We start from the raw sequence: 12,356 nt of genomic DNA, 5'->3' as shown, positions 1-12,356 counted from the left end.
AAACGATTGTGAAAGTTACAAAATAAGATTGATTGCAATCTCGTCATAGTTATTTCACGTCTCAACGGAACCTTTTTTTTTCCTTAGGGGGAGGATTGTGAAAAGTATACGTAATGCGGTTGTTCGCGTTAACGCGTCAAAAGATTAATAATTTTCATCTTTTCATTTCTAATATCAACATTTGTTGTTTCTAATTTTACGCGGAGGCTTAGAGGAGGTATACAGAGCTGCCTGAACTTGGAGCAAGGAAGGTGACCTCGAAAGCATCGCCGCCCGGCGCATTGAGCCCAGCAATAATTGCCATGCCAAGGACTACCCAGCGCAAATCTTACAAGAATGGGGCAAGCAATTTTCAATTTAAAGGCGAAAGCAATAATTTTAAGGCAGGAAATCCAAAAATATCCAAAGTTAAGATGGTTGTGGAACTTTTAAGACTATCTCCCACAGAGAAAGCAAAGTATACCCCGTGGCCTTGGCCTATACCCTCTCTTAAATATTCTGTTCAAATTCCACGACAAGGTTCAAGATCTACATTCCTTGAAAGTGATCGCGATACCAACTCAGAAACATATGATTCCATTTCAGTACAAGAGAGAGGAAGCAAGCAAGAACAAAAAACAATAGAAAGCGACATGGACTCGGATTTGGATGGAAATGTTCCTTTACGACTAAAGTCGATACGAAGGCAAGAATCCAAGAAGGCAAGAAGAGATGGAAAGGCAAATGGAACTGTCTACAAAACCATGGATTTAAAAAATGTATGTATCTATTTGGATGTGCGATGATGTTTCCTTTCAACATAAATATAAAGGAAGCAACTTTGATTTGTTCAGACACATATTCATAATGTGTCTGTTTCCGTGTTACATGATACTGATGCTCCGCGGTAGCAGTCTTCATCTACAAGACACGCTCCAACACAAAAGGGAAGAATCAAGTCGGAGGACGAGTACGGGATGAGTGATATGTCGGTGGAAAGTTCCCCTGAACCAATCCTTCCATCATCATCACCCGTCCCTTTACGCAGGCATTCAGCATTGAAACGAAAATTGCCGCGTTCTTCTGAAAGTGATCAAGAAGAAGAAGAAGACGAATCACGGTTTTCTGAACCCTCGGAACTCGACCTATCGATTCTGACTACTCATCGTGAATTCTGTGAAAAATGCCTTCAAAAACCTTCTATTATCCTACAGCAAAATTTAGAAGCGAAACGAAAGAGAAAGGGCGGTAAAAACCGAGAGAGGAAGAGAAGAGCTAAAACGAATGAAGACGGGAGTACAGAAGATGAATTTAGTGAAGAAGAATTGTTGGATGTTTTAGGTGGATGGGCCACGTGCAGGAAATGTGTAGTGGCTTCTCATTTTGGGTGTTTGGGTGAAAGCCAAAAGAAAGCTGTTTTGGATAAACTTCGGGCCGAAGACACAAACAAGCGCTTAAAAACGGAGGCACAAGTAGACAATGAGAAAAATGAAAATGGCCATCATGGTGGGAACAAAAGAAAGACATTAGAAATCGATGAAACGGTAACATTCATGTGTAGAAGGTGCAATGAGGTCAAGAAATGTATGATATGTTGGAGAGAGAACATTTCTGAGGATGAAGTCAGCAACGAAGTCAGGAATGTCAAGGATAACAGAAGAGAGGGTGAGATATCCATCACAGAACAAGCTGGACTCACCATGTCCCCTTTGTCCAGAACACTTGTATCTGATACATCAAATCAAACACCAAATTTTCAGAATTGTCAGGCTGATGATGTGAATGCTGATTCGAAATCAAGTAATCCTTTGGAATCTTCATCTACATCCGAATTCAAGTTTGAGTCAACCAATAGTCAAAGTGATGATTCTAATGAGGAAGAAAAAGAGGCTTCTTCCTTGTTATTCAGATGCCTAAGGTGCAAACAAGCGGCTCATTACGAGCATTGTACGTTTAATGTCTATCCTTTTTTGGGAGTAGTTCTAGGCTTATTGCTGACTTAATCAGTGCGACCACCAAAAAACCTAGGTGAAAACTTCACTTTGCTTGAAAAAGTGCATGACTACCAGTCCACGACCGAGGATGGAAAAGCGTGGCATTGTCATGAGTGTCGAGATTGGCCGTGGGGCGTCGACATGGTAAGTATTCAACTGTGTTAATAGTGTTGAAATCTTATGCGTTTTAGATAATCGCTTGGCGTCCATTGGCTAACTCCTCTGTCTCTCTACCTCCAATTTCCGCAAACGCTACCTATCCACTGCCGTCTTTATGGAAACTCCCAGCGCCAAGAGAATATCTGATCAAATTCACTTTTCGTTCGTTTCGACATGTCACCTGGGTACCACACAACTGGCTCCAGTCACTCGCCCCTACAAAGCTAAAAAGATTTTTGGAAAAAGGCCCTATACTGAATTTGATCACAGACGAGAGTCTAGCAGCTAGCGATGGATTGGATAATTTTACGATAGAGGGGGTTCTTGGGATGGAAGATAACGATGATGAAACGGTTGATGTAAAGCCGGAAGAGGATGCTGAAATGAGTTTGCCCATTCTCTGGAGTGTACGTCCTATTATTTGTTGCAATGTTCCGACTGAATTCTAGCGAGCCAACTGAGGAGCTGACTTGGGGGAACAGACGGTAGATAGGGTACTCGATGTCAAGCTTCTCCGACTAAGCCTAGAACAGGTCAAAGGCAAGGGTAAGGTTTTTCAACCTACCAAAGCCCAGAATCAACCACCACGAGTGCTATTTGAAACATCTGTAATCTCTGAAAATCAGGATTTTCCAACATCAAGAGGAACCCTTACTCCATTTGAGGTTACCCAAAAAGAATTAAATTTAAAAGATGGTATACCCCCTCCGGAAAACAGTCTGGTGGAAATTGAAGAATGGGAGAGAATGACTGGGAGAAAATTGAGGGATAGTGATGCAGACGAAGTTGCAGGTCTTGTTGCATGGTGTTATATCAAATGGGAAGATTTACAATACGATCAAGGTGAGAATCATTCTGCCCCCTTGATTTGACCACAAGCAAAAAACTAACGCATCAATATCAAGCATGTTGGGATACTCCTCCGCCCACAAACACCCCACTTTATTCGGCCTTCAAAGCGGCCTTGACCAAGTTTCTCAAGGCGAGGCATATTAGAATACCCATCTTGACCTCTGCGCAAATCAAGCGCCAAGACGAAAAAGGAGTTAAGGGGTTTGTACCTCCGCAACAGCAACCGGATTGTATTGTTGGTGGAGTAAGTTCTCCATTTATTTATCTGGTCTTGTCTGCGGATGCTTAGCGAGGATTCGCTAATTATATTGCGATAGAGTTTGATGTCTTTCCAGTTAGAAGGATTTCAGTGGCTCTTATACAAATTTTTCAAACGGGAAAGCTGTATCTTGGCAGACGATATGGGCCTCGGCAAAACGTACGCATCTCTATATCGTTCCTTGTTGCCCTTTGGCTAAGAAATTGATGGCATGCATGTTAGGGTACAAATTGCAAGCATGCTTGGATATTTAGGCTCAAAGGAACACCAGATATATCCTTGCCTTGTTGTCGTTCCAAACTCGTAAGTCTTGGGCTAGCAAGCAAAATATATATACACATGGACGGGTATTGATAACTTGAGCAGTACAATCACCAACTGGGTGAGGGAATTTGAAAAATGGAGTCCGCATTTGAGGGTTGTAAGTATTTTTTTCTATTTTCAGAAAATCGTTCTGATTCCTGTAAAGGTCCCATATTATGGCGAAGCTGCGGGTAAGTGCTGGAGTATTACGTTTTGTAATAGATAGAGTTGACAGTAAGATAGCTCGAAAAGTCATTCACCAATACGAGTTGTTCCATAAAGGTATGCAAGGGAAAGCCGAAGGCCTTAAAGCGTGTGTCAATTGTGATATCATCAAGCACTGCTAACAATGTTACCAGTCATATCGTACTCACTACATACGATATGATCACCAGCTCTGAATTCCGAGTCTTTTCTCTAATGCCTCGTTGGGAAGTTCTTTGTGTTGATGAGGGTCAAAGACGTATGTTTGCTACTTGCTCGTGCACTTAGACGCAGACACTAATTAAAACTAGTCAAATCCGACAGCAGCAAAATTTTTAATAATCTGAAAACTCTCAACTCCGTCCACCGTATCCTTTTAACTGGCACACCTTTAAACAATAATATTCGAGAACTCTTCAATTTGCTTAACTTTCTTGACCCTTTGGAGTTTTCGTATGTCCATCCTCTATTTCTAGAAACCAAAGGAATAACTCTACATAGTGATCTTGACACAATTGAAGAGGAATACGAAGATTTGACCGAGGTAAAAGTGCAAAAACTCCATCAGATGATAAAGCCCTATATTCTGAGGAGAATCAAGGCTGACGTGTTAAATTTACCTCCCAAAGTACGCACCTACCTCTCGACACCACTTGGTAGTGGAACTCTAAGGAATAAAGAGCTAAAATGTTGTATTAGGTTGAGATCATTGTTCCTATCACTCTAACGCCTTTGCAAAAGCAAGTCTATAAGAGCATTATTGAGAAGAATGTTGAAGTTATCCAAGAGATCCTCAAAGTGCGCCAAAAAAAAATGAAAGTGAAGAAGCCAGTGATGTTGGTTGGCAATGACTTTAATGAACAAGCATGATCATTACATACTATTGTATGTGTAATTTTTTTTTAGAAACGTATGGTGGGATTGAATTGGGCAATTTTTGGTAAAGTTATGACGTGTATTGTTAAAGACGTAGAATGCAAAGTGATTTCCGAATAGATTTGTGTTAAGCCCTCACCACTGTTCATATTTGTTTTCTTGGTATAATTATGCATTGATCATTAATATGGCTATGTGATATGATGTGTTTCAATTGGGTGCAATTCAAGACGGATAAAGTATGCTCTAATCAATCATATTTTGGATGACTTCTATCATTTACATTGATTATTTTCGTGAGTTCTTTGAAGGACCATTTTTTGTAGGTTTCAGACTCCAAATTTCATCTGTTTTTGCTTCAAGTCTCTTCTCTGCAGAATCTCTTAGCTCTTTAATATATTTCAAGAGTAGCTTTGTTCCTTCATAATCCATACTTTCAATAGCAACTTTATTCTGCACAGCTGTCTGAAGTGTATCGATTAGTGTGATTTGTTGGTTGGTGCGGCAGTCAGGGGATTGGCTGAAGCTGGTAAAGCTTTGAGAACTGGGAGCAGACTGGACACGATGCAAGACAGAAGTGACACGCTTGGGAGAGGCATTATGAGGCGCATCTGTAACATAAAGGTTAGTATAACCAAAAGAAAAAGGTCGAAGACAACATACTACGTTGACGTCTGCTGGTGGTTTCGTTCCCTCCTTGCATATTAGGTATTGTGGTAAGCATACTCCTCAATCCCTCTACCTCCTCTTCTTGATGCTTTCGTGCAGACTCGGGACTAAGCAAAAGTTCATCTTCTTCATCGTCGCGACTTTCCTCCTGTGTCTGTTTGATTTCACCTTTACCCGTGTTTTTCTTGTATATACTGTTGACAGCCTCCCGCTGCAAGGCAACCATAGATTTGTCGCGGGAAGGAAGTTCCACGACAGGGACAAGTCTTCGTTTTGTTTCACAAGATGAAGAGGACATTGATGTCGTTAACCTAAGTCTCTTTGGAGATTCGGACTGTTCCACCGCCTTCCTCTTTCTTTGTTTCTTGACATATCTGCCGTCTTCGACAAATCTCTCTCCGTTTGGATGGCTAGCAGAGTCCGAGACACTAGTCGAAACCTCAGAATCATGTCTCTTCATATGGGGAGTGTTGCCAAAAAAAGAAAGTGAAGGTACTTTAGCCAACCACCGCCCAGCAGAAGACAGGAGACCGCTAGGCTCGTCTGAATTGGCACTCGGAAATTGAACTGGTGAGGTAGAAACTATCTGGGTGCCGCCGCTTGCTAGAACAGTGTTATCGTGGGCATTTACGCTAGCCTTATCTGTCTTTGTGTTTGTCTTGAATTCTTGATGTTGCTCAAATGTTTTCGCAGCCATATATTCAGGATAGGAAGACAAAAGAGGAGGTGTGAGACCTTTGCGAATATAGTACTCAGGCTCAGGTTGGACGACAATACACTCTTCTTCATCGGAAGCTTCGACAAGAGGTGATACAGCGTGAGGTACTTCAGAAGCAATAGTTTTTTGTCTTTTGGCCAATTTTGTTGAACGAGTCTCAAGGGCTGGAGTTTTGATAGCAATGTCTTGCCTTCTCTTAGGCTTCTTTCTAGGTTTTCTCTCTTTCCTTGGAATGGTCAGACAAGCTAGACCAAACACGTCTTCTTCCATGCTTGGACTGGCATTTTCGGTGAGAAGAGGTAAAGATGCAGGGATGGCAAGTTCTGTCGATACTGTTGTGATACGGTTGGCATCAACAGGTTGAGTCTGAGTTTGGGCCTCAACCTGCGATTCATCGGCATCATATGATATATCAACTTCTTGACATAGCTTCACGTTGTCCTCATGTGTAGCGACTCGATTTTGAATTTTGTTTCCCACTGCCTCACTTTGTGACGATTGATTCTCCTGCGCCTGAGTCTCACGCAGTTGACCGTATGAACACAGCCCTGCAACGTCAATGATGTCCTCACCAGTCTCACTCATCTCTTCTAAAAAAGCCTTCGTCTCCTCTTCAACTTTTAAGCCTTCCACGCCACTAAATGTTTGGCTCCAGAATGCTGAGAACATTTTGGGCATTGTGGCTGCACGAGAAGAATAAAGAGGCAAAAGGTTGTTGAGATTGGAAGAATTGGCTGGGATATGAGAGGGAATTACCCTGGCAATAGTCTTAAGGATGATAGCATACAGACCATCAAGCTAGAAATTAGTCAGCAACTTGTTTGGTGAGACTGGTGACATACCTTATCTGTTACACCAGTAGTGGCGAGTGAGTCGGTATTTCGAAGCCACGCAACCAAACCCTGAGGAATAGGTAACAGTAAGTCCTCAATATTCTCGACGTTCAATTCGGTGAAATACATGATCAAAAAGTCAAGCACTTCACTCAAAGCGATGGTCTTATTCGGAGACTTTTGGGCAGAACCTGCTTCTAATGTATTGTTGAGAAGCCTGTACAGGGCCTGACCATATTGTTGAGAAGTTCTAGCCCGAAAGGAATGAGTTTCCAATAGAGAAGTGAGACGTTGAGCATCAATGAACAAGGTTCGCTCATAGGGAGAGCCGGATAGACCAGCAAAAATAGTCAGATTGAGGTTCTCGACCTAAGTTCAGATCAGTCTGCATTCGGTAGCAATACCAACTAAGCTTACAGCCTGTGACAAATCGTCTCTCACAACGGAATCTTGGTCTTTCGACCAGACGGTCAAGCCACCTTCCAAAGGTTCAAGAAGTTCTGGTATGACTGTAGGAGGGGTGCTATCCACAACGACTCTCAAAGCGTTCAATAAATCTTTGACATCATCGCTGTTTATTTTAGCGACGTAAGCTCGCTGTAGGGTATTGTTTATGAGCTCAAGAAAATCGGTGGGGGGGCGATTGTCATCTGCGGCCCAGGGTGATGATTGATTACAATTACTAGATGAACGGAAACAGATGTAGGAGGTGGCAGCTGATAAACATTGAAGGGTGCTCTTTGAGTTGCTGGTTACATGTGGATGAGCAATTCATTTCTCAACGTGAAGAATACAACGTACATAGTTCCTTCACCTTGCTCCAAAAAGTCAACCAAGTGTGCTGCCAAAGTTTCTAATACGCCTGTGTGCACCACGGCCTTCCGCTTTCTGAATCTGTATACTGTCTTTTCTAGAAGAAGTTTCCAACAGGATAGATCTTCTGATGTAGCACTCTGATGCCATTTTGAAGTGATATTAATATTCCGAAATGGACAAGATAGGAGTGAAACAAGGAGATTGCCCGTATGATTGTTTTGGGACGAGGAGGTATCTCGGTCAATGCGGTTAATCCATTCCATAGCTACTTAAAATCTGGTAAGTATATTACATATTAAGAGATATGAACTTGCCAATGAGCCTCCAGACAGTCATTTGCAACTCCTCGTTTCCAACAAACAAGAATGGTGCGGATTTCGTGATATTACCCAATAGCCGTTTCCAACCGTCTGCCTCAAATGCTGGATTCCAAACAGCTCTGATAAGCTTCATATAGGCAATTTTAATATGGTCTCTAGTGGGCGCAGAGAGATAATCGGTACGAAGCAGCTGGCCCAGAAGAACACCTGCAGGAACACATAGCTGTTTATCGGCATCCACATGGAATGCGGATACCATGTAGTATTCTAAATCAGAATCTTTCTCTGCCCAAAGCTTAGTTTCGGTAAGCCATTCCTCACCCAGAACCTGTATGGTCATCTTGAGTAAGTATGAGGTCATTTCAACTCTTGCACCATCTTCATCAATCAAACATCTGTTGTCACTGTCAATCATATTGATTGGCATGAAATCTCTTGGATGTTTTCTCCAAACTTGAAGGATAAGCTCGGTAACCGCTCCGACTCCAAGCCTGTAGACAGCCTGGTTCTCTTCGCCAGGTGCAGAATTCACGGTAGAAAGGGCATTCAAAAGGTTAAGCCACACATCGGAGAGGACGGTCGGAATGAGTTGCGCGCCATCTTCTGTCTTTATCCAATGAGCGGAATCGGACTTGTTTAGTCCGTGAACGCTGAGTAGCGCTTGTCTGAACAAAGAAATCCATTTTCCCATTCTAAATGCTACAAAGGATTGCCCAAAGCTGGGGATGTCTTTTGGTTGCAAACCAACGGACTTGAAATGATCCATTAATGATGGCAACTCCGATTCTTTGTCAACATCACAAGCATCAATGTCAAGATAAGCAGTGTGAATCAGCGTGTTCAGCGTCCACGGCGTTCGAAGTTGAGAAGCAGAAGTAAGAGCGTTGAGAAGATCCCAAGAATAAGTGATAAGATTGTCAAGACCTCGAAGGGCAAAGAAATTTTGAAGGATAGGATATACTTTTTGCCATGTTTGATCCAAGCGAGGTCGCTGCTTCTGATCGACAGTCGGTTGTGCGACCCCATCGTCCGCATCGGCATCTGATGAGGGAAGGCCAGAAAGAACAGCGAGATCTTTTGCTGGAAGATCTTCGCTATAAAGAGCAGTGCCTATGTATGCAAATAACAAGGCTGTAGCGCTCAGGGCAGTATTGGTCAACCAAGACAACTTTTTTGTCTTTTCACTTCTCATCCAGAAATAATGGGAAGGTTTTCCTGGCGCACTTTCCGTCTTGGCCATGGTACAATTTTGGGCTTTCAATGCTTCGTCTAATGAATTGCGGATTGGTATTTGAATGGAAGCTATGAGTTGCAAGATTGATTTATCAGAAGTAGCAGTGAACGGCTGATACGTTTTAATAATACGACCGTCATCAAGAATAATGACTGTAGATCCGGCCAACATGTATGCGTGAATGGCATGATTCCAGGCGACTCGAGCAAGTAATGGGCGGACAGTATTTGTGGTCAGTCTCATTGATCGCTATTGAGAAATAATCAGAAAAACCTCAAAATTCTCGGGTGAAGAATTATACTTACATCCATAATGTATTCAAGATTCCAACTAAGTGAAGATTGCGCATACGCGGAGCCAATCAAGGTTACGATAGACGCCCAAGTTGAACATGCCCAATGTACTTCTTTCTGCTCCCCAACACCAATCTTGAGCTTCTCTTCAAGCTGCGACCACTCAGTTTGTTTCTTGCCATCTTTGCCGTAGGTGGGAGCGGTGGTGTTTGCATTAATGTAGCAGCTCTTTAGATGAGAAATCACGAAAAATTCAGCCTTTTGGTTGACAATTCTTGCAGCTGCCCATTCAACTTGAGAGCCAGATTCCTGTGCTTGCTCACTACAAGTGATTTTTGCACGGGCAAAAGCACAGAGTGCAGCACCCGCGCGGAAGCGGATCAGCAAAGATGGGTTGTAAGCAGCCTTTATACACCCGGGAAGAAGCTCAGCGTAAAATGGGAAGAAGAGTGTCGGGTAAATTGTCAACAGTCTCTGGATAGCATTGAGGCCATCTCTTCTTGTCCCATTGGGCCCAGATTTGTCGGAAAGTGTACCACTGCTCTTCAATCTAAACTCTTCCATTACAGCTTTCACCAAAGCCTTCACCACCTTTTCCTTGAGTGGTCCAATGACCGCAGCAGGCAACCTCATCTGACCAAGGAGAACGATGCAAAGAAAGCAAGTCTTCTTGGGGTTTGGTGTTGGTAATTTAGAAACTCGAGTGATACAGAGTACTTGATTGAGAAGAGTTTGCAAGTCGACATCAGAAAAACAAGAATATAGTTGGGGTGAATGAAAAGTGAAGGCTAAGAGACGAAGAACAGCTGCGCCAACGCCAGCGGCCTCGCGTCGATACCTAATCTCCGACTCAGTGTAACCTTGCCGAGGAGTTTTGGATGGAGATTTTGGCGAGGAGATAGTATCCGTGAGTGGAGGTGAAAGACGATCCGATTGGTCCAAAGGTGATAAGGGAATGAGATCACGAAACGGAGGCGTCTCGAGATGATTCATGGCAGGTTCGGAGCTTGGTGGTTTTCCTAACAGCCGGAGAATGTCACGTTGCATAGCCCTTACCATCGCGGGCGCCTCATCTCGGATGGGTTGCGTTGCGGCTCGAATATCGTCTTCTTCCAACGGCGTCAAAACGACATCTTCGTCAACTGGGATACGTTGACGTAGCCGTAACGTAAGAATATTATATGCTTCTTCCAAAGTCAAAAGATCCTCTGTACCGTTGAGAATGATGTCGACGAGCGACTCGGTGGCCAGGGCGCCATCTTTTTCCATCTCATCTGATTTTTCATTATCAGAATCCCCTTGTGCGTTTGAGGAGCTGTCAGAAGAAGCAACGCCATCAGAGCTTGACACTTCATTCACATTGTCCTTTCCTTTCCTGTCATGGTTTGAGCTGCTTTCAGCGGTAGCGATCACCATTGCAAATTCAATGGAGTCCCTTGCAACAAGACTTGGCCTTTTGCCGCTGATAACAAGGCGAGCTGGTTCGCGGTTATTCAAAGTGCCTTCTTCAACAGTTTCGGCGATGAGAATCTGTTCAGCTCGAGACTTGAGAATGCTCCTCATCATAGGCGATCCTTGGCACCTGCTTTGTCTAGTAGGGGTGCCTTGTGGTGAGGCTGAATCAGATAGCGGCTGATTGTTGGAAAGAAATGCCAGCTCCGCCGTGGGAACGGGAGAAGGACATTCATCAGAGTCAAAATATTTGGTGTCGTTCTTGGGTGAAAAGTTTACTGTTCGTCTTCCAACTGCTGCTATTGCACAGACCAAACATCAGCAAACCCGACAAAAGACATCGTCTACTCTATGGGACACTAACATGATACTCTTGTCGCCCCTAGAGGTACAATCTGACTAGGTTTGGTCGGACTTGAGCTTGTGGCCACAAGTGGTGTGGATGTTGAACAAGAGGCTATTGGGTTGTCCACTGCGTAATCCAGTTGGGAGAAAGACACGCAACTGGAAGTGGACATTGAGAAAGTCTCAGATAAGCGGAAGAGACTAGAGAAGCAACAAGAAGCAAAGATAAAAAAAGAAACACCAAGAAGGAGATAGAAATGCAAAATGCAAAAAGAACAAATACAAGTTTGCGTCGCGACAAATCATTGAACTTTCAGGAATCCGCAGGAACCAACATCTCAACCTCAGGGTAAAGCGCGACTGAACGCGAAATGTGGCACTTTTTGACGCGTCAGACGCGTATCACTCAACCTTTTTGCCACACACACGTTACACTAGCTTTGTCGTAGGTGCTACAGCTTACGTAATATTGCAAGGGTTACAAATGGAGCTCGTTTGTGAATGTTACTGTAATCTTTTCGCTTGGCCATGGTTCCAATGAAGCCATTCTTGAAAACCCACAACCTTGCAATCAATTATACCACTCTTCGCCTGTCCCGCGAAACCATGACATCATGGCACAGAAGCTGTCCTTGTTCCATATCATTTCGACTCGCCCACAAGGCCCATCCACCCTAGCCAAAGGCTTGAAGACATTACCGGCGCAAAACATCTCCGACGTCTCAATCATCTCAGTCCGCCCATTATGGCGGTTATCGCTGCTTTTCTGCTTCAAGGAAACGCAGAGCTCAGCCCTTCGCCCTTCCGCTTCAGCAATGAAGCAAACCCGACCACCTTATATTGAGACGAATAGAATGTATGGTAAATCCTATACACACATCTTGAAAGAAACTCTATCAAAGATGCGATGAGAGCGGAATGTAGAGTCGGCAATCCCTTGCTGCCTCTTACGTAGCCAAAACTAAAAGTTGTATCTTTGCTCAGTCCTAGGAACCCACCGTAGAAGCTTTTCGGTATATCGCCTCAATTGCCCCAAGGTACATAACCGAA

At 43.5% G+C, this 12,356-nt stretch overlaps 2 protein-coding genes across 2 annotated transcripts; one reads left to right on the top strand and one right to left on the bottom strand.

The window, feature by feature from the left end:
* Positions 1–302: 302 nt before the first annotated feature.
* Positions 303–4,620, top strand: L203_105849 (uncharacterized protein; the record flags this gene model as incomplete). The annotated part of the gene is made up of 15 exons (XM_066215211.1): positions 303–758; positions 891–1,926; positions 1,987–2,117; positions 2,165–2,539; positions 2,615–2,975; positions 3,038–3,228; positions 3,302–3,402; positions 3,466–3,546; positions 3,610–3,664; positions 3,713–3,737; positions 3,790–3,859; positions 3,906–4,009; positions 4,062–4,203; positions 4,252–4,378; positions 4,450–4,620. 15 exons carry the CDS (start codon positions 303–305, stop codon positions 4,618–4,620), a joined length of 3,426 nt encoding a protein of 1,141 aa, XP_066071308.1.
* A 294-nt stretch (positions 4,621–4,914) lies between these two features.
* Positions 4,915–11,479, bottom strand: L203_105848 (uncharacterized protein; the record flags this gene model as incomplete). Its single annotated transcript, XM_066215210.1, has 8 exons — positions 4,915–5,237; positions 5,290–6,811; positions 6,856–7,215; positions 7,264–7,594; positions 7,648–7,927; positions 7,977–9,465; positions 9,522–11,260; positions 11,326–11,479. 8 exons carry the CDS (start codon positions 11,477–11,479, stop codon positions 4,915–4,917), a joined length of 6,198 nt encoding a protein of 2,065 aa, XP_066071307.1.
* Between the last annotated feature and the right edge of the window lie 877 nt (positions 11,480–12,356).

The sequence above is a fragment of the Cryptococcus depauperatus genome, chromosome 7 (genome assembly GCF_001720195.1).
Source record: "Cryptococcus depauperatus CBS 7841 chromosome 7, complete sequence".
Lineage (NCBI taxonomy): Eukaryota > Fungi > Basidiomycota > Tremellomycetes > Tremellales > Cryptococcaceae > Cryptococcus > Cryptococcus depauperatus.
This window is presented reverse-complemented; position numbering and strand designations above follow the sequence as displayed.